Below are 25,910 nucleotides of genomic sequence, written 5' to 3'. Positions count from 1 at the left end.
AAAAGTCACCAGGTCTAGCAGAGTTGTGGATTGGAGCCCCTAAGACCAACTCCATTGTGTGGAGGAAGCTCCAGCAGAGGAGAGGGAGAAAGGAGGCAAACTCTTGGCCTGGAAAATTTTCCCACTTTGATGAAAGACATGATTGTAAACATTCTCCAAACTCAGCAAACTCCAAACAAAACCAACGCAGAACCTCACGTGAAGATACGTATAATGAGACTGTCTAAAGACAGACGACAGACACTTGAAGAAGCACGAGAGGAAACTCTAGTTAACCAGATCTTCTGTTAGAAGCAGTGGAGACCAGAGGCAGTGAATTGATACTAATCCAATTGCTGAAGGAAAAACCCTACAACCAAGAGTCCTATAAGTCTTCAAAACTCCCTCAAAAATAAGGAGAAATTAAACCACCCTCAGATGGTCATGTGCTTGGGGAACTGTTACAACTTGACCTGTGCTCTGTTGGGTGGAGTGGAAAGACCCCAGACAGTGACTCAAAGCCTTACCAAGAAGCAGGTATTTCTAGTAGAGGTAAAATTGCACGCGGACACTTAAAGACTAGTGATAGCTTTTAAGTATTGTCACTATTGTAATATAAATACTGTGACATTGAAAAGATTGGAAACCAGTACAAAAATCCAGGATTGGTTCTGCACAAAGTCTAACAAAAATCGCAAACCTTTAGTTATATTGATGAAGAGAAAGGAGAAAAGGCTCATATTATCAAATCGAGAAGTGACGGTGAGAACACTAACGGAGAGTCTATAGAAATGACAAGAGGACCTGAACTTGGATCCACGTGTAAAAGTTAGGCAAGGCTGAATGTACCCATAATCTCTGCATGGGGCTTGGGCACACAGGAAGATCGCTGGGCATAGCAGCCTGTCAGCCTAGGTGAAACCAGCAAGCTCTGGGGTCACGGAGAGACCATATCGCAAGGGTCTGAGGTTGAGAGTGATAAAGATTACTATGAGCAGTTGCAGAACAGAAAGTTGGGTAATGGAGATGAAGTAGAAAATTCCTGGAAACACAAAGCCTACCAAGACAGAGTTTCCATGAGACGTAGACAGTGGGTTTAAAGTCTAAAACACGGAGAAGGTTGAAATGAAGTGGTTTCCAGGTGAAGGAAAAACACTGGACCGTGCTTATCCCTTGTGACTAACACCAATTCTCAGAGACTTACTCAAATTTAGGAGAACGAAGACCACAAGTTGTTGTATGAGGCTCGGATTGCCTTGCTCCCAAGCACAAACAAAGAAGCTGTAAGGTACTGTCAACATTGTAAGCATCCTGAACAAAGGTGTTTACCAGCTGAGCTCAGTACCATGTAAATAGACTACAGGGAGCTGGGTCTCTGTTGGTAGAGGGCTTGGTTTGCAAACATGGTCTGCAGCACTGCCTAACCCAAGTGTCGTGGTACGCACTGCAGTCCTAGCGTTGAGGATGTGGGTGCAGGAGGATTGGAGGATCAGAATTCAAGATTATCCTCAGCCACATAGTGAGTCTGAGGCCAGTCTGGGTACAGGAGATAATACAATACAGTAAAATATTATGCACGCTAATAAAGTGTTTGTCCTGGAGTCACAGAAGTGGTGCAACATAGAAAAGTCGGTGTGAATCTCCACGGCAACAGTGAATTCCAAAACCCACATCATCAGCTCTGCTAATATGGGAATGACATTTGATGGAATTCAGCCCCTCCCTTTTGTGATAAAACCACAGAGAACAAAGTAGGCCCAGAAGGAAAGTGTCTCAATATAATAAAAGCCGTGTATAAAAAGCCCACAGTCGCTATCACCCTGTGGGTTGTAAGAGACGGAAACTGTTCGTTGCTTGCTCTGATCTGGAGTGGTTTTTCCCAATACCTGCCTCGGTTCTCTCCCATATAATTCCAGTTCCAAAGCCACTGCCACCGTTTCATGTATTTGCTTCATGGGACCCCATTTCAAAATCGTGTGGATCAGGGAAGGTCCTCTAGAGAGCGAAAGCAATAGCAGCTTATATATAGCATGGTTTATTAAAAGAAATTGTGGAGTCGGTGAGTCCATCCGTCATCTGTACTATGAGCTGCCTGCCTGGAGGCGTGAAGGCAGACCTGCTTTTGGTTGGAAAGAAAGCTAGTCTTTTTGTTCTGTTCAGACTTTGAATGGTTTGGAAGAGGACTGCCCACATTATGGAAAGCAGCGTGCTTGCTAAAAATGGCACCAATTGAAATGTTGATTTTTAATCAGAAATTCCTTCCAAGTTGACACAGACCATAGGAGTTAATCATGATGGGCTCTGTAGGAGGAGAGAAGGCCAGGAGGTGACTCAGCATCTAACGTTCTGCCATACCAAGCGTGAGACTGGAGTTCAGCTCTCCTTGACACACATAAACGCTGGGTGGTCATGTAGCTCACCGATAGTTACAGCGAGGGAAGAGACAGGATTTCCACACTAGCTAGCCAAACCAGCCATTTAGGTGAGACCTGTCAGGTTCAATGTAGAAAGCCTGCCTTAGTGAGTAAGGTGGAGAGCAATGAAGGAAGACACTTAGACTTCTACTTAGGGCTTCCTCATGCATGTGCCCCCCGAAATGCAACCATACATACACACTCACATGCACACCACATACAGAGAGACACACAAAGTGGGGGGAAGAAAAGGAAAAGAGTTGAGGGTATATTTAGGGCGGAGTGCTTGCCTAACATGTCCAAGCACCCCTCAGCTAAAGCAGAGCGTGAGCAGGTACAGATGCTGAGAAGGTGATACTGTTGGATTTGATAGCGGATGTAAGGCTTGGGCAGAAAACACTTCTTAAAAATTTATTTTTATGCCGGGCGGTGGTGGCGCACGCCTTTAATCCCAGCACTCGGGAGGCAGAGGCAGGCGGATCTCTGTGAGTTCGAGACCAGCCTGGTCTACAAGAGCTAGTTCCAGGACAGGCTCCAAAGCCACAGAGAAACCCTGTCTCGAAAAACCAAAAAAAAAAAAAAAAAATTATTTTTATTTGTGTGCATGTATGTGTGCTTCTGTTTGTGTGCACGTGTGCAGGTGCCCTTGAGCCAAAGAGCATCTGATCTCCTAGAAATGGAGTTACAGGCAGTTATAAGCCACCTGGTAGTGGGTGCTGGGAACTGAACCTGGGTCTTCTGTAAGAGCAGTGAGTGCTTGTAGTACAAATAACTTTCTTTTTTTTTTATTTTAGACAAAAAGGGGAAGTATAGTGATATTTTATTTGTGTTTTAATAAATAAAGCTCATCTGAAGATCAGAGTGCAAAGCTAGCCACACCAGTCAGCCATATAGACCAGGCAGTAGTGGCACACACCTTTAATCCCAGGAGCCACAGTAGTTAGCCACAGAGGCTGGGCAGTGGTGATGCACGCCTCTAATCCCAGCACCAGAGAGGAATATAAGGCGGGAGGAGACAGAAACTCACCCTTTTCAGTCTGAAGATTTCACAGCAGTCTGCTTTTCTGATCTCCAGCTTGCACCCCAGTATCTGTCTCTGGGTTTTTATTATTTGTGCTACAAGTGTTCTTAACCGTTAGGTCTCCTCCCCAACACCACATTTAAGAATCCCCGTTCAGAAAACAATTATCAGTCTTTGGCTTCACCTCGAATCCTCCAGGGATTATAGAAGGATCCAGTCTCTGTTCCTAGGCTGCATCCTCTTAGGTCTTGAGGGTGAAACCTGGTGCTGGCCTTTTTACAGACCTCTTAAGACTGACTCAGAGAACCTCTGTGGAGGGAGGCAAAACCCTGGGAAGGCTTTAATATTTTTGCTTTTTTTTTTTTTTTTTTTTTGCTTCCTCCTGTTCCAAAAATTCTGGAGGATGTGCAAGCAGGTTTCATGGATTGTTTGTTTTTCTAGCTGGCCTTGGCCGAACAGGTACTCTGATAGGCTGCTACCTCATGAAGCATTATAGGATGACGGCAGCCGAAAGCATTGCCTGGCTCAGAATCTGTAGACCGGGTTCCGTGATTGGGCCCCAGCAGCAGTTTCTGGTCATGTAAGTACCCTGGAAGCTTGTCTCCTGTAACAGCAGGAATGTGAGTAGGGGGCGGGGGATGGGAGGGCGTCCTTAATGGAAAGCTATATTTTGTTGTTGTCTAAACACCCTAGGAAACAGTCAAGCCTCTGGCTGGAAGGCGACTATTACCGCCAGAAGTTGAGAGGGCAGGAGAACGGACCCCTCAGAACAGCCTTCTCCAAACAACTCTCGGATATCGACGACATTTCGCTAAGTGGGCTTGAGAATCAAGACAATCAAGAGCCAGAGCCGGTAATGGAACCGTCCCGATCACGCTGTTGTTATTGCTGTAAATGCTGTTGAGATCCTTCCTTGTAGGGCATGGAGAAAACCATAGGTAAAGATAATAAAGTGACCTTGGAGGGCTGTCACCACACAGTTGTGTTTAGATACAACCCTCTCTGGAAGTTTGACTGGAAAGAAAGTTGTGTGCTCATAGAGTGTCTTACTTCCTAAGCACAGATGGAAATGAGCAGTAGGGAGCCATCTTCAGATGGCTCTGGTCACTCCCCCGCCCCAGCGTCCCGTCCTCTTAGCTGCTTTAGAGGCTCAAATGGAGAACTTTCAAAGAGCTGCAGTTTCAGAGGCAGCGATACTAGGTTAAGGGGTAATGAACGAATGTCCAAACTGTTACAAGTTCTAATACCAAAAGCCTATTATGTATCTTTACTCTTTTACATATGAGGGCTTTGGGTCTAGTGACTCCAAAAGTCAGCTTTGATTGTCTTGAAATATATGGCTGGCTGATAGTTTGATTTTTGAAAACTCTTGTAGCATTCAGAATAGTTTGATTTTTGAAAACTCTTGTAGCATTCAGAAGAAACTTAAAGTATGTGTGTTTGCATGTGCACATGAACACACGTGCCTCTCTGAGTGCTCACACATGCCTCTGAGTGTTTGTATAAGCTTGCATGTTTCTCTATGTGTCCATGTGTGCATAAATGCATGCATGCTTTGTGTGTGTGTGTGTGTGCATGCCTGTGTGTATCTGGATAAGTAGCCACTTTGCTTCAGTAGGAACCTAAGTTAAGAGCTCAGTGTTTTCTTTTTCTGTTGTTGCTGTTGCTTTAATCCACACAGTATAGTGATGATGATGAAACCAGTGGAGTAACACAAGGAGACAAGCTTCGGGCCCTGAAAAGTCGGAGACAGTCCAAAGCCAACACTATCCCCCTCACGTGAGTGGTTTTCCTTTACTGTGCTCATCCTCGTTTATATCGTGTAGGTCCCTAGTGGACGTTTTTCCTGCATTCTTTTCTCCCTAGCTGTACAACTGTGATGCAGTGATCACATGTGTGATTTAAAATCTTTAGGTGCTCACCTGGGAAGCGCTCAGCCGTTCACTTATCTCTATGCTCTATTGTAAGCCTCAAGAGCCATGATAGGTAAGAAAACGATATTAGCAAAGCTTTTGTCCAGAGACAGTCCGCTGTGACACCCTCAAGAGAGGAACCGCAGATGTCAAGACCAGGATAACAGAGTGGGCCGTAGTTATTAAGATGATTACATGTCAGTCCTCAGTCTGCACACAGTAGGATGGAGTCAGTTGTCATGTGATGTCTTAAAATCATTCTGTCATCTCAGGGTAATGATAAACTCATCCCCAAATTATGTTCTTATAATTTTTTTTTTTTTTTTTTGGTCTGGAGAATTAGTTTCAAATTGTCGACAGATTTAGTACAATAAGAAGTTTTATAGTGGGTGTCTTTATCCCCACGTGGACTTCTTAATCACTTTGTTTTTGGCTCCAACTACAGGGAACAAATTTGTGTACAAATATGGGAACTCAAACTATGTAGCCTCCTAGCAGCTCTCCACACACCCAGCTGAGCTTTTGAGTCATGTGGGAGCTTACCTTATTAATGCAACTTCTAATTGGAACTTTTGGGGTGGGATTCTTATTTCTTTCTTTTTTTTTTAAATTAATTAATTTATTATATATACACTTTCCAGAGAGTGCGCCAGATCTTATTACAGATGGTTGTGAGCCACCATGTGGTTGCTGGGAATTGGACTCACAGCCAGTGCTCTTACCTCTGAGCCGTCTCTCCAGCCCTAGGATTTTTATTTCTAGCAAGCCTCCTTTCCTGCCCCTTACTCCTGGCCTGGTAGGTGGGTGGGGCACGATACCCTTTGAATTGCAAAGCCTAGGAAGCGAATGCTTCTGTAGGTTACACACACTTTTTGTGCTAAGACTGTCCATTTCCAGTTTAATTTTTAATAGATTGTTTTATTCCTTATTCAGAAGCCAGGTCAGAAGGTAAGGGATACAAATTCTGCTTGGTCAAAAGTTCTTGTTATCAGCTGGAGAGATGGCTCAGTTGCTTGAGAGTACTTGCTGCTCTTGCCGAGGCCCCAGGTTTGCCTCCCAGCACCCAGATCAGGCAGCACACAATCACCTGTAACTCCAGTTCCAGGGAGCCTCTCCTCTCTGCAGGTGTGCACACACGCACACAAATAAAAAGATAAATCCTTTTTTTTAAAAAAAAAAAAAAACTATTCTTGTTAAATAAAACTTTCAGGAAATGTTACCTTCTCCACTCTTTAGATCTCTTTCTTAGGGATACTGAGATTATGTAATTCATAGCCTTGGGTGTATGGAGACTAAAATTTAAAGACCTTTGGAACTGGCAGAAGATGTCAGATGTCCCTCCACTCAGCAGAGTATGTGAGACTGGGCTAGACGGATGTTGTTCTCAATGAATGAAAGCCACTAGAGGGGTTAGGGTGAGCTCAGTGGGAGAGTGCTTGCAGGGGGCTGGGATTTAATCCTCTTCACTGCTGGAAAAGGAAGAGAGGGAAGGAAGAAAGGAGAGAGGGATTTAGGAAAGACTGGGTGAAAAAACTGGCCTTCTCTGCAGGCATTTGTTTAGTTATACCCTTCCCCCACTGGGGTTAAAAAGAACAAGAGAATGGTAGATGCCCAAGCTTTTACTGTTGCTGTGTTTAAAATACTGGAGGCAGTGTTATTTAGGCTCACAGTGTAATTCATCGTGGTGGAAAAGTCAGGGTAGGAGACTTGGTCACATGTCATTTGATGCTTGTGTATGTTCAGCCAACTTTCTCCTTCTGGGGATGGCACCACTAGAGGAGGGTTCCCATCTCAGTTAATCTTAGATAACCCCTCACAGACACGTCTTGCCTCTTGGATGGATAATCTATATTCCGTCAAGTTGACAGTATTGACCACCAGATGGCCCGTTACTCTGTATGCCACTAACTTTCTGTGTTAGATCTCCAGGAAGGAATGCCTGGAGGCGGGGTTGCATTTGTATCCTACGTGGTCATAAGGTAGAAACATACAATCACTTTAGAAAAACCACTTAAATCCAACAGTGCAAAAAAGACAAGTGAACATTTCAACAAAGAAAAGTAACTCTTTAGTTTTGAGTTTTACCAGAGGAACAAATGAAGATCTATAGTGCAGACACCCCGCTTACATGCCACTACCCACTGAGATAACATTGTAGTCAGTAACTGTAAGTGAAAATAAGGTGGAAAACAATTGAGAAAGACCCTGGCATTGACCTCTGTGTTCCACACACATCCACACAGGCGGGTGCTTACATGTGAATACCTACAGCACACACACAAGAAACTGGGTATGTGGCGCACATTTGTAATCCTAGCATGTTGGCGCTTGAAAGGTGGCGGTAGGAAGAACAGAAGTTCAAGGTCACACTCAGCTACATAGTAAAGTCAAGGCCAGCCTGGGCAATAGGAGACTTTGTCTTAAGAAAGAAGGGAAAATTAGGAAAAAGGAAAATTAATATCAAATTTTGGGTGTGTATTAGTCACTTTTCCATTGCTATGATACACACCATAACCGAGACAGCTTACAGAAGGAAATGGTGGGCTTTTTGTTCCAGGGGGTTGGAGTCCATCAGCATCACAGGGAAGCGACAACATGCATGGTGGCAGGCCACCTGGGAATAAATAGCAAGAGGCTTTGAAACCTCAAAGCCCACTCCCAGTAACATAGTTTCCCCATCAAAGCCACACCTCCTACAGCTACCCAAACCATCTTAACCAACTGCAGACTAAGCGTTTTTAACTCCCAAGGCTCTGAGGTCCGTCTTTTTCAAATCACCTCAGGTTATGTAAAGAAAACAAGGAACCACGCATAGTGTGACCACAGTAGTGAAGTTGATGGTTTCTGGTCAGGTCTGTTTCTGTAATCCCTGCTGTCAAGTCTGCAGATCACCTGGACTTCCAACTAAAACTCAGTTCCCTGTTTATAGCCACGCCTCCTGATCTTGTCAGACGTCTGTGGGTTGTTTCTGCCTCCTTTTTTCCCTGTGCTCAGGTGTAGAGTTTTGTATGAGCATACTGCATATTTGACTATGGACAAATATGTGTTGTTAAGTCAGGATGGTGGGATGGTTATCCAGCCAGACATGGAGTCTAACCATTTGTTCCTGTGTACTAAACTAAAGTCAGCATTTTTGTCTCAACAGAAATTGGACCACCACTACCACCCTCTTTTCCCTCCCCTTTGCCATCACAGTTGCTGCTTTGGGACTTTTAGGGTATCTCAAAGCCACAGGCAGCTCTGTGTTTTATTACAGGATTTGTTTTGGCTTCCCAATGTGAACATCTGTTCTTTCCCCTTCGCCCTTTCCAGATGTCCCCTAGCTGTGCTGACCTCTGCACTGTGTAGTGTTGCCATCTGGTGGATTGTGTGTGACTACATCCTTCCCACCCTGCTGTTCTGTCTTGATGGCTTCAGAACACAGTAGCCATCCGGACCCTTTGACAGATAGTTTGCTGTGTAAGTTTCTTGTTCCCGTTTCTCTCCTGCCTTCCCCTGTTGTCCAGTGTGGTTTTCAAGGTGCATGTGTTTCTCCTTCTGGCTCCCCTGGCTGTTTTGGTTTGCTTATTTTCCAGGGTTCTCTTTCTGAATCTTTTCCATGAACGGCATGGTGGTAGCAGCAGGGGGCGGGGCGGGGCAGGGCCTCAATGATCCTTTGAAGCCAAGAATGCTGAAAAATGACACCCATTTTTGAAAGTTGTGCTAGTTATTTATATAAGTGGACTTTGGAATAGTTCTCTTTCCTGTAGGAAATGTTTAGGTAGTTGGCCTGATTAGTGTGATCTCCTTTCTACCAGGGGCTGCACACTCCTCTCATGTTCTGTACCTTGAGTGTGTCTCCAGTCAAAAGGGTTTTATCTCCATTCTTATTTTAGCAAAGATTGGGTTTGTAGTATGGAGGGCTAGCGAGGACTGTAGCGTGATTTCTGCCCATGGAACATCGCTCTTCAGGTCCCCTGTCTTTGGTGGTAGAGCATCCATGGTCATGTCGCATCCTTCTCTGTGCTGTCTCCTTCCTGCAGGTTTCCACCTTACAGTCTCTAGACTCTGCCTTCGTCCTTTCTCAGGCGTAGCTAGATTGTCTTTATTAGATTATGTACCCAGGTTTCTAGTCTCTTGAGATCTGTCATCTTCTTTTCAGCAGAGTGTTGCAAAAAACACCCATGTGAGACCCACAAAGGGAGACTTTGTCCCACAGCAACAACACCCCGAATCTGTCTGTTTTCCGTAACCTTTCTTCTGTTCATTTGAAAAACGACTCTTCGTGTCCCAGCTTCGACTTATAAATTACCAAAGCATTCAGAATTCCTTTCTAGGATCTCTTCCAAAGTAAAAGTGCATTGCAACCAACCCTGGTCCTTTGTGGTTCTGTTGAGTGTTTTCATATGACTGAGAAAAATAAAAAATTAATCAGAGCCATTTCTTGAAGATTAAAGAAAACCTACTGAACACATTTTTATTTATGGCATTTTCTTGAATATCTTAGGTGAATTTATAGTCTTACATTCACACTCAGGTTTCTATAGAATTTAAAAGTATTTTTTTTTGCCTCTTCTGTCAACTGAAGAGCGGTGGTCCTGTTTATAGTTCTTCTCAGACCATTCCAGTGGCCAGGATGTTCTGAGTGGGTGGAGTTGCTGCTAATAATACTTGTCTTCAGGCTCAAATGTCTTCAACTTAAGTGTTTGCTTCTGCTGGGGATTTCCTCCTCAGCGTCCTCTGCCCGATAGTTAGGTCACCTGTAACGGGTTGCCACCACACTTCAGGACCTAAGCAGGGCATTCCATTTAGCCTGCCTACTGATTTGAACTTACAAAAGCAAAAGCCTTTCCGTAGCTGATCTTTGTAGCCATCTGTGTGATCTTTGTAGCCACTAATTCCTGGTCACTTTCTTCCAAAGAGGCTTCATTTGTGGGTGACAGTTCAGTCTGCTCCATTGTGATGGTCCGTTGCTGTGAGCTCGTAAGAGAGCCTTGCCTAGCAACCGTTAAGACTCCATTAGCTGGTTGTCTGGAACCTAATCCAGAAAGCATTTAGTGTTCTATGTCTAGTGCCTGCATGGGGGCCGGTGTCGCTAGAGAAGGTTGGAGGGTTTTGTGGGGCATCATACAAAAACTCTGTGGCAGTCAGTGGTCCCTTAGAAAGCCAGCCAGGCGTTTGGAGGCTCAGAGAACACACTTAGTCAAGCATTTGTTTATTTTTATTTTTTAAACTTTGCTGTGTCTCTCACATGGTCACTGTCTGAGATCTGGAGCAGCTGAGGCTCCATAGACACCACAGAGAGGGCACTGGTCTATGGTTTAGGCACAAGTTGAGGAAGACCAATGCAAATTTTATTGGGAAAGAGGGGAGAAAAATGTATTTTCTGCATATTGCTTAGGAAAGCCAGGTGAGGAGAGCAGGTGGCAGAGGGAAACACCTGAGTTTGGCTTCCTTGCCCTGTCTGAGTTCACGTTAGCCTCTTGCTGGTAATATGTCAGCGTGGTTCTGGAGCTTCCCACTGTACTGATGTGCTAACTGCTCACTCAGGTCGGATAACCTGAGGCTTCTCTGGTGTGGTTAATGCATACTGAATTTCCTTCTGAGTGTCAAAGTTCCACAGAAATTAGTAGCCACTAATATCACTATTTCACATTCATTTACACTATTTTATAGAAAAATTAATGCTCTAAAAATTTATTTTCAGTCAGCCTAAGAAATAATTATTGACTGAGTTGCAATTCTTTGTTTGCTTTTTGTTTTTTGAGACAGGGTTTCTCTGGGTAGTCCTGGAACTTGCTCTGTAGACCAGGCTGGCCTTGAACTCACTGAGATCTACCTGCCTCTGCCTCCCAAGTGCTGGGACTAAAGGGGTACAACGCCAGTGCCCAGCCTTTTTGGGGGATGTGGGTGGGATGGGGGGGGTTGTAGTTCTTCATGTTGTATAGCACTTAAACTTTCAGTTTCAGTTTTAAGAAGCCAGGAGCAGATTTCCTGAGCAAGTGGTGCACTGGTTTCTTGTTTTTTTTTGTGCTAATGATCTTACAGTACGGTAGTTACCCTCGCTTTTGACCTCAAATGATTTGAAATAGAGGAGTGACATTTCAGAAAAATTCAGTCTCATCTTTCTCTTTTATCAAGAAGCCATAGAGGAGAGTCAACTATACACACTGCCCAGAAACCTGGAAAAATCAAACCAAACCTGGTGGATTTGGTTGCCTTTATGCAAATTCTAGATTCATATCCTTAAGAGAGATAAATATTTCCTTCTCGATTTGTATTAGCAGAAAGAAATTTTAGCAGTTGGATGGGAGAAGTAGTATCACTATTCTGTATAGGCCAGTATGGGTAACTGTGGTTGACAACTGACAGAATTTCTTAAGGCGAGGGGCCTTGAAGGTTTCCAGCACTAGGGGTGATGGATGAAGCCGGGCTGAGTCAGCTCCTCCATCTTACTGTTATACATTATATACACATACTGAAGTGAGTCCTCGTGCCCAATAAATATGTGGGATTATGATGTGCATCCTAAATTGTTACGTCATTCCTTAAAAAGAACTTTCACTAAATCCTATTTTGGGTATCTGGGCTCATGTTGGCTCCTTTTTAAGTCACATTTGTGTGCGCACCTACTGTTTCTACTTAGAGTATTTCAGGTCAGTTGTGTGACACGGGCAGATTCAGCCAGGGCCTCCATTGCCTGTGAAGTTGCAGGGCTTTCAGAACAGCAACAGACAACTCCGCCTGTTCTCACTTTGTTGTGAGCCAAGCAGTGAGGTGTTTGGGTGCCGTTACTGTGGGCAGTCCACCATCATCAGAACTTCGGAACCTGTGCTACATTAGGAGGATCAGTTGTTGTCAATCATCCTGGCCATGACAGGCCTGTGAAGCAGACTCCTCCAGAGCTGAAAGTACTTATTTTTGCTCTCTGGAGCTGGTCTCTTGCAGATTGTTATTGGCTCTCCCGACTGTAGTTTGACTTAAAAGGAGGGAGCCCACTCTACCCCCAGACAGGGTTTCTCTGTGTAGCCCTGGCTGTCCTGGAACTCGCTTTGTAGACCAGACTGACCTCTAACTCACTGAGATCCACCTGCCTCTGCTTCCTAAGCTGTGGTTAAAGGCCTCACCACCACTGCCCGGCTAAAGAGGAAGCTTTAAAGTCAGCGTTTTCTCCTTCCTCTAGCAAACGCTGATGGAGATAAATGAGTGCATGTGGTTCTGAAGCAAAGACTGGCCTGCCAACATCTTTTGGTGTTTTCTGCTATTTTTCTCCTCTGACCATTTAATGAGAATCACTTATGGGGAGCCTGCTTTGTGTGTGACCTGTTCTGTTTTGTGATTTTTTTTCCTCCTGGGCAGTCTTCTGTCATAGAAAGGCTTTTAGGTTTTAACTAAGACAAGTTTCACAGCATTTAAGTGATTAACTGAACATTTAGTACATAGTTATGATACAGACAAAACTGAAATTTTGCTTGAACATTATTTAAATTTTCTATTGGCATATAAAATTATTTGTTGTTTATTATATCTGCTTTCTGCTCTGACCAGTGAATATTATGTAGCTGTTTTGCTAAGTCTATATTTAGACATTTTGAAATACGGGATTTATGACTTTGTGATGAAATCTGAGAATCTGTTTTGATAGGTTTGACTAATAGATTTCTCTGGTTTGTGAATTACATAAAATGCCAGGTCATTCATTTTCCAAAAGCAAAGTATTCTGGTTATCTCCGAATAACCTTCAAAGAGAAACGAGATGCTTGGTGTAATAATGTGCTTCAAGTTTTTGTGTGTGTGTGTGTGTGTGTGTGTAAGTGGCAAATGTTGATCGCACAAAATTCTTCCATTTGCAGAACAAACAATTATATCAAAGTGCAAAATTGCCTCTCTGTCAACTGTTTAAAAGTTGTTTTAGTGACTGTAATCTTACCTTTTTCCAACTGTTTTCAGAGTAATTCTTCAGCCCAGTGTTCAGAGCTGTAAAACCCCTGAACCTAACCTTTCTGGCAGTGCAGGCATTACTAAACGAACCACCAGATCTGCTTCGGGGAAAAGCAGTCTTAAAAGGTGAGAAAAGAGTTCTACTCTGGAGGGTCCGTTTGTCTCCAGTTTACTCTCTTGGCCCCAGCTTCTGGGGCAGATATGAAGATAGGAGGAAGGCGGAGTTTCTGTGATGAGAACGGAGGCTTCTGTGTTACTGGCTGTCCAGAGGAAATTCCTCGTGTTGCAAGTGCGGTCTCTGGCATGACATGGGGAAGCTGAGGGCGTTGCCCCAGAACTCTTCCAGGGTGCTGCGCCGGTCTTGGAGGAAGCCCCTTCATGTCTGTCAGGTCCAGCTCAGTGAGTCATGGCAGAGCAATCTCTGGCCACAGCTCTCTCTCCAAGACCTGCCATGGCTGCTTCCTCTTCTGTCTCCTCAGTTGTTACTCCTTTCATTTATGCTAGGCTCTGTTGAGAAAGTTTTCCACTGTCTCTGGATGTTTGTTGTAAACCAAAGGCACACGTGTAATTTTTAAGCTGTCCTGAGACCCAGCCTCTGATAAGGAACGAGACCTCACGGTCGCTGTTTCCCCGCCTATAGGTAGACAGCAGGAGCTTGGGCGCCATCTGCTGGCGGTGGTGCCGCTACACTTTGTAAGGGAAGCTCTGAGCTTAACCTGGGCCAGACTCTGCATTCTCCTCGCCCGCCTCTTTTACAGTCTTGTCCTTTCATGGGAAGTCTTCATCCTCATTACTTACATCGGTGTAAGTTTGACCCTGGTGAGGTCCACCGTCACTGCCTGTCCCACGAACTCTGTGTACTCGGTGTTCTAAGGAATGCTTTTTAATTTTTTTGTTTTTCCTTGTTGCTGAGTCTTTTGTAAGATTTCTACGGAGCCAGAGTATCCTGAGAACAGGACCAAGAACCAACATGGAGACTTGAGAATTGTCAGGCACACACTGACTCAGAAGTTGGGGATTTTATGTGTGTAGAGAGTTGGTGCCCACAGAAGCCAGGGAAATTAGACTCCCTGGAGCTAGTTAAGTATTTCATGTTCCTTTTATTCTGTGGTTCCAACCTGACAAGAAAATTAAAACACTGACAAAAGGTCAAATTTAGGTATAGTGTCCAGGTGTTAAAACAGGAAAATAGGAGATTGGCTGTGTCAGATGAATCAGGAGCCATTTATTTACCCATTGATTATTTGATTGATTGATTGATTGATTGATTGATAGTGCTGGTGCTGGAAGTTGGTTTCATGTCAGTGAGGCCAGTGCTTTACTACCTAGATAAATCCCCAGCCCGAGTCATGTCTTAAAAGAAAATTAAATGAAAATCAAAGAAAATAAATGTGCCTTATTATATGAATAAATAGTTAAAATGAAAAAAAAATGCTCCTGAAGAAAAATAAGAAGAGTAAATAAGTAAAAGTCCCAGGTAAAATCTTGAGGTCTAACTCCAATTTGTAAATATACGTTATGCCGTACGTAGAGAAGTGTGTTGCCATATAATTATTTACGGTGTGCAAATTTTTAAATGCGCATACAAATGAAGTACCAGCAAACTCCTGTGCCTCTTGATTCCGGTTGGCAGGACAGTTAAGGTCTTAGATTCCAACTTTTCCATTAAGTGGAGGAAATGGGAATACCTTTCATGTGAAGTCAGACTGTCGGAAGTGCCCTGGGAGTGGTGGAGGCAGGGAGCCTCATCAGCATAGCAAGGTCCAGGCCAGCCAGGGTTCTATAGTGAGACCTTAACTCAGAAGAACAACCACCGGTCAGCAGGTCTAAGTAACCAGGCTTTCATTACAGTCCAGCAAGACTTGCTCGTTTGATTCTGAGAAGTGGAGTTCTAGCCAAGCTTTGAATCACATCATCCATATTCCCCTGAGGGGGGCTGACTGTGCACAAGTTTCTCTCTAGGTCTCTGGCTTCAGTGCCCTTCCTGTGGCTTCCACTTGTCCTCTCCGGTGAGCGGTTTCTGATTTTAGTGAGCTGCTCCCAAGGGCCTGGACTGGATGCTTTGAATAGTCTAAGCAGACTTCAGAATAAATAAGCAGGGCTAAATGAACTGTCCCAAAGTGCCTTTCAGGAATTTGGGGTAGTATTAGAAACCAAAAAGGGGGATGGTGGTTGGGGCCTATATTCATATTACCTTAACTATTATCATCTCCAGCTTACAAAAGAAAGACACACAACTGTATATGGCGTTCTTCTATTTCTAGAAAACAAGAATCAGAGACTTCCTCCAGGCTACAGCCTGTTGTGTCTACTGATTGAAAGTTCAGCTTTTAGTTGGAGGACGTTAAAGGAATTGACATTGAAATATGATCTAATCCAGGAAAAATAGTCTCCCCTGAGGTGTTTGGGTAATTCTGACATTCTTAATTGAAATCTCTTCACAATACTCTCCCCCCCCCCAAAAAATAATCACATTCAAAATCAGTATTGTACCCTCCTTCAGTGTCTGTCAGTCTACCCTCGAGGTGCAGGCTCACCAGGTCTCCTGGCTCTCTTGTGGGAGAGGCCCTCTCATCTCTTCACAGTGGCCCATGGGACTCCATTCCCACATCCCCATTTGTTTTCTGAGGCCTCCAGGATGGAGTTTCTCCCCAGCCTCACTTTGCACTGAATTGACTCACCAAGAGACACTTCAACTTCAGAGATCCCCCCCCCCAACACACACACACACACACTCACACACACACACACACACAAATCCTCTTAAAAGAACAGGCTGAGCAGGTGAACGTGTCAGGATAGAGGTGTTTGTTGTTGGAAGAGAAGGACCTCTGTGCTTCTCAGGTCAATGCCCTCATGTTGTGTGTCCATCTGGACCGAAACCACATCCAGACGGCGTGGAGCATGCAGACTGTGTGGGATAGAGAGGTTTGGTTCCTGCACTGGTGCCCTGCATGGCTCCTGCGCATTTGTCAGGTACAGAAGGAAGTTTGTAGTCTCCACACTTTACACCCCCTACCTCCTCTCAGGAGTGTAAATCCATTACAACGCTGCCTTTCTGTGTTTCCACCCTCATCGCACCTCCAGGTGGACGACTTCACCCCATCGCTGCACGTTTCCAGAAGCTCTGGAGTTCCTTTTATACGGTCCTTTCTTTTTCATTATTTCATCCTATTTTCTTAAGTCTGTCTTGTCCAAATGACCTTTCAGGTTGCATCTTTGGGAACCATCACTCTTCTGCCACCAAATGGTCCTAACGTCTGTGGCTCAGGGTAACTTGTACCTTGTCATCCTGTTACGTGGTGTGGTGTGGTGCTCGGGGTCCTTCGTTACTCATCCAAACCATAAATCAGTGTGTCTGTGACCATCTCACCTGAGATGGACTTTTTAAGTCCTTGCTGTGAAATCCATGGCCATCTTTCCTGTCTTTGCATCACGACTCTCAAGGTCTCGGCCCCTGGGTCCTGTTCCATTGCTCTGGGATTTCATCCTTCATCCACCATCATCTCCAGGAGTCCCAGGATGTTGTCTCTCTATTTTTAAGTGCTGGCATTTGGAATTCTGGTTATATTTCCGTTTGATTAGACCTGCCAGTTGTCTTTGTACTCAGTACTCTTAGCTCATGTCTGTAAAAACTACATGCCGAATTCAGATGTGTCTTCTGTTAGCCAAGTGAGGGTCACCTCCAGATAAGAAGCAGTTTTATGGGTGAGTTTGTCTTTTCTTTTTCTCGCTCTTCCTTTTTCTCTGAAAGTTGCCAATGGATTTGAATATAACAACACATTGTGGGAGGAAGGAAGAGAGGAAGGGTGAGTCAGGTTGATTTCTGGTGAGCCCAGATCTCCTTACAGACAGGCCAAGCACTCTGAGAAGGTGGGGCTGCCAAAACTAGAAACTGCTTGAGGCACTGGAGCTTTTCCTGTGACCACATTCTGGCCTTGGAACCACCCAGTAATATCTCTCTCTCTCTCTCTCTCTCTCTCTCTCTCTCTCTCTTTCTTTTTTCATTCTTCCCTCTTCCCCCCACAGCCTGGCTCCTTGGAGGGAGAGGAGGACCGCTTTGCGACAAATGCCCGTGCTGGCGTTATGGTACCTTGCCTTGCTCTGCTGCCTGCGCCTGCTTGTGTTTGTTTATTTTGTTTGTTTCTATTGCTTTTTTTTTTTTTTAATGAAATTTGAACTTTCCTCTGCCCTGCCTTCCTCTCATGTCTGTCTTCATGGTTGGTGGTGTCCTGTCTCTTCCAAAGAGTGTCAGATGAACCACACCAAGTATGCGCTTCTCTGCATGTCCGTGCTTGTCTCGTGTTGCCGCCCTTGTCTTCGGAAACTCCCTCTGGGACGCTTGAAAGTCTTCATGGTAAATCTTTTTCTTTTTTCTCCTCAGTCCAGCCGTTTCAAGGACTAAGACAGTCTTGCGTTAAAAAACCGCTGACCAGCACTCCAGGGAAGACTAGGAACAGAAAACCCCAACAGGATTTAGCCAATCGCTCTGAAAACAAAACAGACACTGCAAAGGCCTTAGTTTCTCTCCAAATAAGAAGTTCATTCAATGAAGAAAATATCACCGGCCTCTCAGCCACGCACTGACTGTAGGGCATGGCTGAACATTTGAGGGCCCGACTCCCCCTTTGTAATTTCAAATTGGATGAAAGCTGCTATCGAAAGTTTAGTCTCAGGTGTCAATACCCAGCCCTCAGCCACCAGAGAGCTTTCTGGTGAGCGTGGTACATGTGTGTTCCTGTGATGGCAATCGTGTTTGCTGCTGGCCTTCAGAAGGATCTGATGAAGGTCTCTTGGGTATTTATTTTTTGTTCAGCCTGTGACCGCCGTCTTGCGATTAAAGATGAAAGAAGACGAGCATCTCTCCAGTGGTACCCTCCGTCTAAGACAGGATTTGGTACGATGTTTCACTTTGCTCCTGTTAATACTGTCGTGATGTTCACTGTGTGAAGTACCCAAGCTGCTTGTCTTTCACCAAAGAGTGCTTTAATAACAATCTGTGAAAACTACATTTAAACACTGTTACGTGTTGCTGTGGTTACCAAAACATGCTAAAGAATGTTGATAGAGTATTTGAACCTTTTCTCAGTTGAAAGGTTATGTAAGTCCTTGTGTCGTTTAGGATGAAGATTTCAGGGCTGGGCGTTAGATCGCTCAGTCACACGTCGGAATTGTGTTTCCTCCAGTACATTAAAACCAAACAGCAGTGCTGGTGTTTGGTGGCTTTAAAGACAAAATTGTTCACCCTCTGTAGAGTCTTTTCTCTGTGCTGCTGTGGAGTTTTGTTATTTGTATGATTCACAGTTTGATTTTAGCGGCAATTGCTTGCTTCTGGAGTTAGGCTGTTTGTGTAAGAGAATTCACTGTTGCCTTTGGTTAGGGAATACGACTAGAAACTGTAGTGTGCCTTCTCTCTTCACCCCTGCTGGAAGCCAACAGCACCTGTGCCATGAAGCAATTGCAAAGCCAGAATTTATCTGTTGCCAAAAAGAAAAAGACAGAGCCAATCATCAAAGAATGCTTTAGAGTTGTCCTGGTTACCGCCACAGCACAGGATAATGGTTTTTATTGCCTCTTCCCAGTTTGGAGACTGGAGAAATGCCGTATTGAAAGCCATTGAGAGCCAATGCCTTCCTAAGACAGACGAACGTCAGGCGAGCAGGCGACCCCACTTGAACAGTTGCCCTTCTTGTAGACGGAATGAATAAGTTAAAGTCTGGTAAATTTAAAAAAGAAAGAAAGGAAAGAAAGAAAGAAAGAAAGAAAGAAAGAAAGAAAGAAAGAAAGAAAGAAAGAAAGGGAAAGACATAGGGTCCCCCGTTTCAGTGTTTCTGTCCTCTGCGGCACTGGCTGATGTTGAGTTGGGGACCTGGGGATATCAATGTAGAATCCACACGAAGAGCCCCTCCCCAGTCAGCTTTTAAACACCGGAGAAAGGAAGTAAGGTCTAGGTAGGAGGACGTTTCGTTTACTTGTAATGCTCAATCAAACTGCACCTGAGTCTAAAATAGCAACCTCGCAGCGTGGTTCTCCCTCCCCTGAGCAAGCTAGGCCTAGTACTTAGGAGACCTTACTTCCGTGTGAACCAAGCTGGATTTGCCCTGTGTATCAGAATGGATGAACAGGGCCCACCCACCGTGACTCATGGTGATTGAGTCTGGGAATAAAACCACTTGGGCGTCAGTGATAACCACAGTGCTTTTTAGAAATTGCCCCTTTGTTTTCAGCTCCAATTGCTACCACTGTGGCGTGGCTCTTGCTAAAATTTCCTCTCTTGCTGGTTGCTTAGGAAACGTGAGTTGGTGAGGACACATTCCCAGGAAAACCTACTTTCAGATGCTGTGGTGATAATTCTGGGGATGGACAGTCATCAGCACCGACTGGTGGCATCTAGGACCCAGGAGGTCTGGGTCTGACTAATGGAAAATCCTTCCTGCTTTGAATTAGTGGGCAACCCCTCCAGAACCTTCTGGGGCAGAAGACCCTGTTGCTATAGAACATAAATCAGTGGCTGTTGGGTGGAGGGGCCCCTTAACTTAAGAACTTCAGATGGCTTTGAAAGTCATCAAGTCCTTCTCCATCCAAATTAGAACTGGGAAGTATGCATATAGGTGAAGGGGAACTCAGAGCCTCCAGAGTTCCAGAGAGGAATCTCTGCAAAGCCGGGCTTCAGGACTTACAGACGAGGCCCAGCTAGAACTCTGCTGCCAAGAGGCAGGAAGGATGGGCCCTGAATATTCAGTGGTAGCCGTATTGGTCAAACATGGCCACATGATGCTCTTCCTCAGAACTTTACAGCTTTAACTTGATCCCCCAAACGTAGCCCCTACCCATTGTCCTGCCCCATGCCCTACCGCCTCTCCCCCACGGGTGGCTTCTACCTCTTGGCTTGGGCACCGACAGGTCATAGAGGCTTTCTCAAGTGTTCTCACGAGGCTCTTGGAGCGTTTTCAGGTCTAATAGACCTTTCCAGCTATCTGGGTAACTTTGTGCCTGGAATGCTTAGGCCTCCGTTACCTTGAATTGCTGTCGTTTGGTGTGTGTCCTAGAAGTAACAGCTGCTTTCTGCATATATTTTCTGAAAGTTCTTACCGGAGTTTAGAAAGCAGTTAGTCAGAAACCTTAAAAATCTATTTTCTTTAAGATTTCTCTTCCACTGAAATGTCCTAGTGAGGTTAGCGACCGCTCTTGCATTTCTCCTTAAATCTGAGTGTTTCTCATGTCACTGGGTGGAAATAATACTACAGATGTGTTTTTTTTCTTTTTAAAAAGACTTGCCTATACTGTATAAGAAATTACCTCCTTAATGATCCAGTAGAACTCACTGTGGATAGATGTGTCCATCAGATTAGAGAACCACGGTTTTGCTTCCGTCATTTGAAGACTCTGTTGTACGCTCGTGTGCAGGTGATTAAGTGAAGTTTTAAAGTGTAACTGATGAATCAGTATTTGATCAATCATTGTCTTGATATTTTATTAAATTGTATATTTCTAATCATGTTTTTTAAAGCTGAGAGAACTGGTTGGATGTTTATTCTCCTGAAGGTGTTTTTAAGACAAAGCTTCACCGTAGCCTGTAAACTTGGCACATACATGTAGTTTTTGATACTTCTTGTTGCATTTGAAAATCTTGTGTATTGTAAAATGGTTTTATACAAAATACTAAATGGTAGAAATTGTATAATTTACAATCATATAATTAAAAATATTAAACAGTTTTTTGACTTACTGCGTCCACTTACTGAGCAAAATCAGTAGATAGTAATTTAAATATAAAATGGATTTGATTTTGTTTTCTCAAGACAGGTTTCTCTGTAGTTTTTGGAGTCTGGCCTGGAACTCACTCTGTAGACCGGGCTGACCTCGAACTCACAGAGATCTGCCTGCCTCTGCTTCCCAAGTGCTGTGATTAAAGGCATGTGATTTAATTTTTAGCTTGCAAGGGACATCAAAACAAAACACTACAGACTGTGTGGGACAAGTAAAGAAAAATATATTCCCTTAGTGCCAGAAGCGCGAATCTCAAGATCAAGATGTCAGCAGGGTGGGTTTCTCTTGAGGTTGCTGTTCTTGGCTTGCTGATGGACCCTTCTCACTGGACGTCCTCTCTGTCTGCCCATCCCTGGAGTGTCTTATGAGGTTACCAGTGAGAATGGATTAGGGCCATGGTAGTGGCTTGCCTTCACTTCTTTAAAGTCCTGCCTCTAGATGTAGCCAGTTGTAAGGTACAGAGGGGTTAGGGCTTCAGGATGCACAGGAGGTGAATGAGTGAGGGTGCCTGCTATAAAATCATTCCACACTGGACAACGTGGAGGATAAGAGTCAGGAACAGTAGGCGTGGGGCCTGTAGGTCCTGGATCATAGCATGCAGCTTGGCCGCATAGCTGGCAAAGCCCATTATGTCTCAGCTCCCTGGGTTATCTGCTTCTTGTGTGACCCAGAATCACACTGTCTGTAGTCTCATCTCCACACTGACATTCCTTCGTTAATGAACCAAATGAAACAGTTCATGCAGAGTGTTCCCCACGACTGGAACACAGGTTTGCCGAGGTTATTTTGTACCTTTTAGCACAAGTGAATGTCTGATAACGAAGCCTGATTTTAGATTTATAGCTCCCATGTTTCTGGTATCTTTGGTATGTAACCTCATGCACCGGAATGGGGTTAGTTCACATTATCTTTGCGGGAAGGTGGAAATACACCCAAAGCAGGCAAGTCTCTGGAGTGTCTTCTTCAGAGCCCCGGCGAAGGGAAAGCTAAGCAAAAGGGCTACCAAGATGGCTCAACTAGAAGCCATAGAAAGGTGGAAGGAAAGAACTCGATACAACTGTCCTCAGCCCTCTACAGGGTGCACACGCTCCCATCCCCAACACGCACACAAACATTTCCTTTTAAAGAAGCAAAGCCAGTTTTCACGCCTGTGTTGGTAGGAGCATGGTAGGAGCAGGAGAGATCAGACTGGTTGTGTATAAAACTGGTCTCTGACCACTACCTATCGACTGGGACTGAGTCAATAGATCTGTTTCTATTTCTATAAGATAGGGATGATAATATTCCTGCTGGATTATATGAGTTAATACCATGAGCCATTCAGGGCAAGTGCTTGGCATGTACTTAATCTGTATTTTCAATTCAAAAAATATGAAAATATTGCTATAATGCTTTTCAAATGAATGGTAACAGCTCCCATTGGTAGCTGTTGAGACATGGATGAGCTGGTTAGTCAGATAGCAGGATACTGACCCCCTGCCCTGCACTGAGGTCATGGATGGGGTCTTTTTTATCCAGATTTGAAGTGTTTTGTTGTGGCGACTGGCACAGTATGACCCTGTTTCTATCATGTTTGTTGTGGGAGGAAAAAGGACCCTTCTGGGCAATCTGTACAGTCTCTTCCCTCACTCCCTTTTTGAGGGGACTGGTTCACGTGTGTGGAAGTCTTTAGGTGCTGCCCTATACCACGCCTGCAGTCCTGCCTTGTTTCTAATGGAGTCTCATCTCTTTGTCAGCCAGTCTGCATGGCCTTGACGAGCTCATGGATGACCAGTGTTCTGTACAAACGGAATTGGCCAGGTAAGGAGGCACTTGGCCCTGAGGACCGGATCTCATAGGGCTGCCTGCTACCAGTGTTCACAGAGCAGCACATTTTTAAACAGAGCCTCTGGGTGGGAGAAGGCGGGGGAAGAGGTACAGGCTGGGTGGGTGCTGCCTTACTGGGAGTGAGCTTACGGAACAAATCTTTTCAGAGAGGACAATTCTCCCTTGTGTAGGACTCTAGATGATGCTGGGTGTCTGGCAGTCCCACCCACACCTCAGTGCCAGCCAGACTCCCAACCATTGGACAGCCCCCGTCCCCTCCTCTCCCATTTCTGCCAATGTCAGGGATTCTGCTGCCCTGCCCCCAGAATGACTAAGTGCATATAGAGCTTTTGTTGGAAGCATCAAAGCTGCCGCCCAAGCACTGGATCCTGCTGAAATAGGGGTTCCTTGCCCTTTCTGCTCTGGTCCAAGACCAATGGGAAGGGAAAAGACATCACTTAGAGACAATGGAAAAGCAGAGCTTCTGAGGGCCAAATTCTAGGGTGGGCTTGGGGTTGTCTAGTCAGCTACCTTCCTGCCTGATCCTAGATGTCTTCACAGTAACCTGTATCTATTATCCCTTGGAGATGGGGGAGGTCTTCTGTGGTCTGACTGGAGGACACAGGAAACACTTCAGGCAGGACAGAACGGGGAGGGGAGCTCGCGGCGGCCATGGTGTACTTATCCGGAGGGACATTCTGCAAGGGTCTCATTGGTCATGCTTTGCCATGAGCACAACGGCTGGCCCTGGACTGGGGTAAGAACAGGTTTGAGAACAGCTTGACCATCTCCTCCTTTTCCAGTGATAGCTGGCTGTCTCGGGCTGTAACCTTTCTAGACCGGCTTTTGATATGGCTCAGAGTCCGCAGGGCCTAACCCTCCGGAGATCCCTCCTGACTACGGTGCTGCGCTCCTCACTGCAAATCTTGTACAATGTAAGCCTATTTTCTCAGGCTTGTGCCTCAGCCACCCCGCAAACATGTCTGCCTCGTTCTTCCAGTATTGCCACTGGGTGTCACGTCGGCTCTGTTGGTGGGTGAGGAGGGAGCCCAGTTGACAGCCCTGGGGTAGCTGCACAGTTACAAGCCCAGTGGTGCTGTTACCACTTGAGTCCTCTCAGGTGAATGCCTCCTGTGGGCAAAAGACCCTCAGCTTCTCCAGCAGCGTGACTGGTTCCACGGGTGCACAGCATGCCAGGGAGAACAGCCTGCTTGCCTGTTACCTCAAGGCCTTATGGGATACTCGGAGAACATCCTCAACAGGCCGCCTGGTATTATTTCTTCCCTTTCTGCCCTTCCAAAAGCCTCTTCATGGTCCCATTACCAATCTGCATTCCTGAGCACTTGGGACTTTATTAAAAAAAGATCCTCCTGTTGCTGTCCCATGAGACCGTCAGCTAGTGTCTCCGTGGGCCACCAGTACAGTTCTGGGGTTCATCAGGAATGAGCACACACGTGCCCTTGGTGCCTTTAGTATTTGACAACTCTCGGGACTGCCTCTCTATTCACCCTGCCCTTATAAATGCTTCGGTGTCCCTAGTTACAGTTGGCCATCTGCAACTGGGCACTCTTGTGAAGAGTTCTTTAAAGGCTTCTGTGGCTCTGCCCTGTTGATTGGACCTGCCAGGCCCACAGGTGGTTCTCTGGGTTGTAAACACCTGTTTTGATTAGGGACAAGTCACTGGTAGCCTTGTAGCCTGAGCAAAAGTTCTGGAGCAGAGATGGATGGGGTTGAGGCAGCAGGAGCCACTAGGGCCTTAAGCCTGAGCTCTCCGTTGGCTCCTAGCCTACCCCAGTATCTCTCTGGTGGTGGTCCTTGGGGTGGCTAAAACAAAAGCATGCCACAAATACTCCAGGATTCCTATGTCCCAGTGAGGTACACATGGTCCTTTGTGTTCCAGTTACAGTGCCTAGAAAGAACACTGGGCCCGGGGAATGGGGCCTTTGTCCTTGGGCTCTTCCCATGGTAGGGACACCCGTGCCTGTGGGTGGTCTGAGTTGTATTGTTTCCTTTTAATAGTAATTCTGGTAGGTCAGGATATGGTGCCTTGAGGGAGAAATGATGTTAGCACAGACTCTGAGGAAAAGTGTCTTGGTGTGGACTTTGGTCGTCAAGAGTTCTGTATCTGTTTAAGGATGGTTTCATCTATTTAAGGAAGGTTTCGGGTGAACCCATTTTTTTGCTTTGTTTTGTTTTCTTTCTTAATCCTTTACTGTACCATATAAACATAGGTGACTACAGGACAGTGCCCAGCCAATTCAGTGCTCAGGGTCCACTCGGAGTTGTCCCTTGGGTTGTACCTAGGGCCACAGTGGGAGCAGACTGGATCCTGGGAAATGGATCCTCACAGGGATGGTGGGAGGTAGCAGTAGCAGGAGGAAATATGGGCGGACCTTGCCTCTCCTCATAGTACTGCATGGTAAGCCTGCAGTGGGCAGCACGTGTTCACAAGAGAGTGTGGCCAGTTTTCCCCACCTTGGGACAGCTTCTGGCTCTTCAGCCTTGCGTGCACATGAGGAACTAAGGCTGACAAGACAGTGTGTGCCTGACCTGCCTGGAAACAGCAAAGACGTTTGCAGAACAGCCTGGCCAAGAGTGCAGACCTGCGGAGGCCCTTGCAGCAGATATCCCTAGCGCAGCAGCAGCTTCTGGTTCCCAAGCGCCTTAAGTTGTCACTCATCCAGAGACATGAAACGACGTGTTGGCACGGCTCATGCCCCAGCAAGGCAAGCAGAAGTCCTTTGCCCAGCTATGTTCTACAGCCCTGAAGTCTGAAACCACTTGGTTCAGAAGTCACACACACACAGGCCACCCTGGACTGGTCTCCCACTTCTAAGAGACAAGGTTTCTCTGGTATGACTAATCTGCCTGGGTTTTAAGTTATTGGTCAGAATCACTGGTTGAGAGTGCCCACCTCATGACATGTTTCCCCCAGCCCCTCAAAGGAGCCTGGCAGGCAACTTTGAGCCTGGGTCCTACTTTGGGTATACATCCATGCAGAATGATCTTGCTGATGGCTTTCTCTGCCCTTGACTTGATTCTGCCATCTTCTCTGGAATACCCAGGCTGTGACTCAGGATACAAGCA

At 45.4% G+C, this 25,910-nt stretch overlaps 1 protein-coding gene across 6 annotated transcripts in view; it reads left to right on the top strand.

Moving 5' to 3' along the window:
• Positions 1-18,984, top strand: part of Cdc14b (cell division cycle 14B) — an 80,269-nt gene extending 61,285 nt beyond the window's left edge. For 2 of the 6 annotated variants that reach the window (XM_057787036.1, XM_057787039.1), the window contains exons 10-14: positions 3,856-3,994; positions 4,108-4,267; positions 5,096-5,193; positions 8,640-8,786; positions 17,632-18,984. In XM_057787036.1, coding sequence (XP_057643019.1) covers positions 3,856-3,994; positions 4,108-4,267; positions 5,096-5,193; positions 8,640-8,754 — 512 coding nt within the window. In that variant the 3' untranslated portion in view covers positions 8,755-8,786; positions 17,632-18,984. Of the gene's footprint in view, positions 1-3,855; positions 3,995-4,107; positions 4,268-5,095; positions 5,194-8,639; positions 8,787-13,256; positions 13,374-17,276; positions 17,337-17,631 lie in introns of all 6 variants that reach the window. The other 4 variants (XM_057787035.1, XM_057787037.1, XM_057787034.1 and 1 more) reach the window with 3 other exon arrangements.
• The last annotated feature ends 6,926 nt before the right edge of the window (positions 18,985-25,910 follow it).

The sequence above is a fragment of the Chionomys nivalis genome, chromosome 13, assembly GCF_950005125.1.
Source record: "Chionomys nivalis chromosome 13, mChiNiv1.1, whole genome shotgun sequence".
NCBI lineage: Eukaryota > Metazoa > Chordata > Mammalia > Rodentia > Cricetidae > Chionomys > Chionomys nivalis.
Note: the sequence above shows the minus strand (reverse complement) of the source record. Positions and strands in the feature narration are given on the sequence as shown.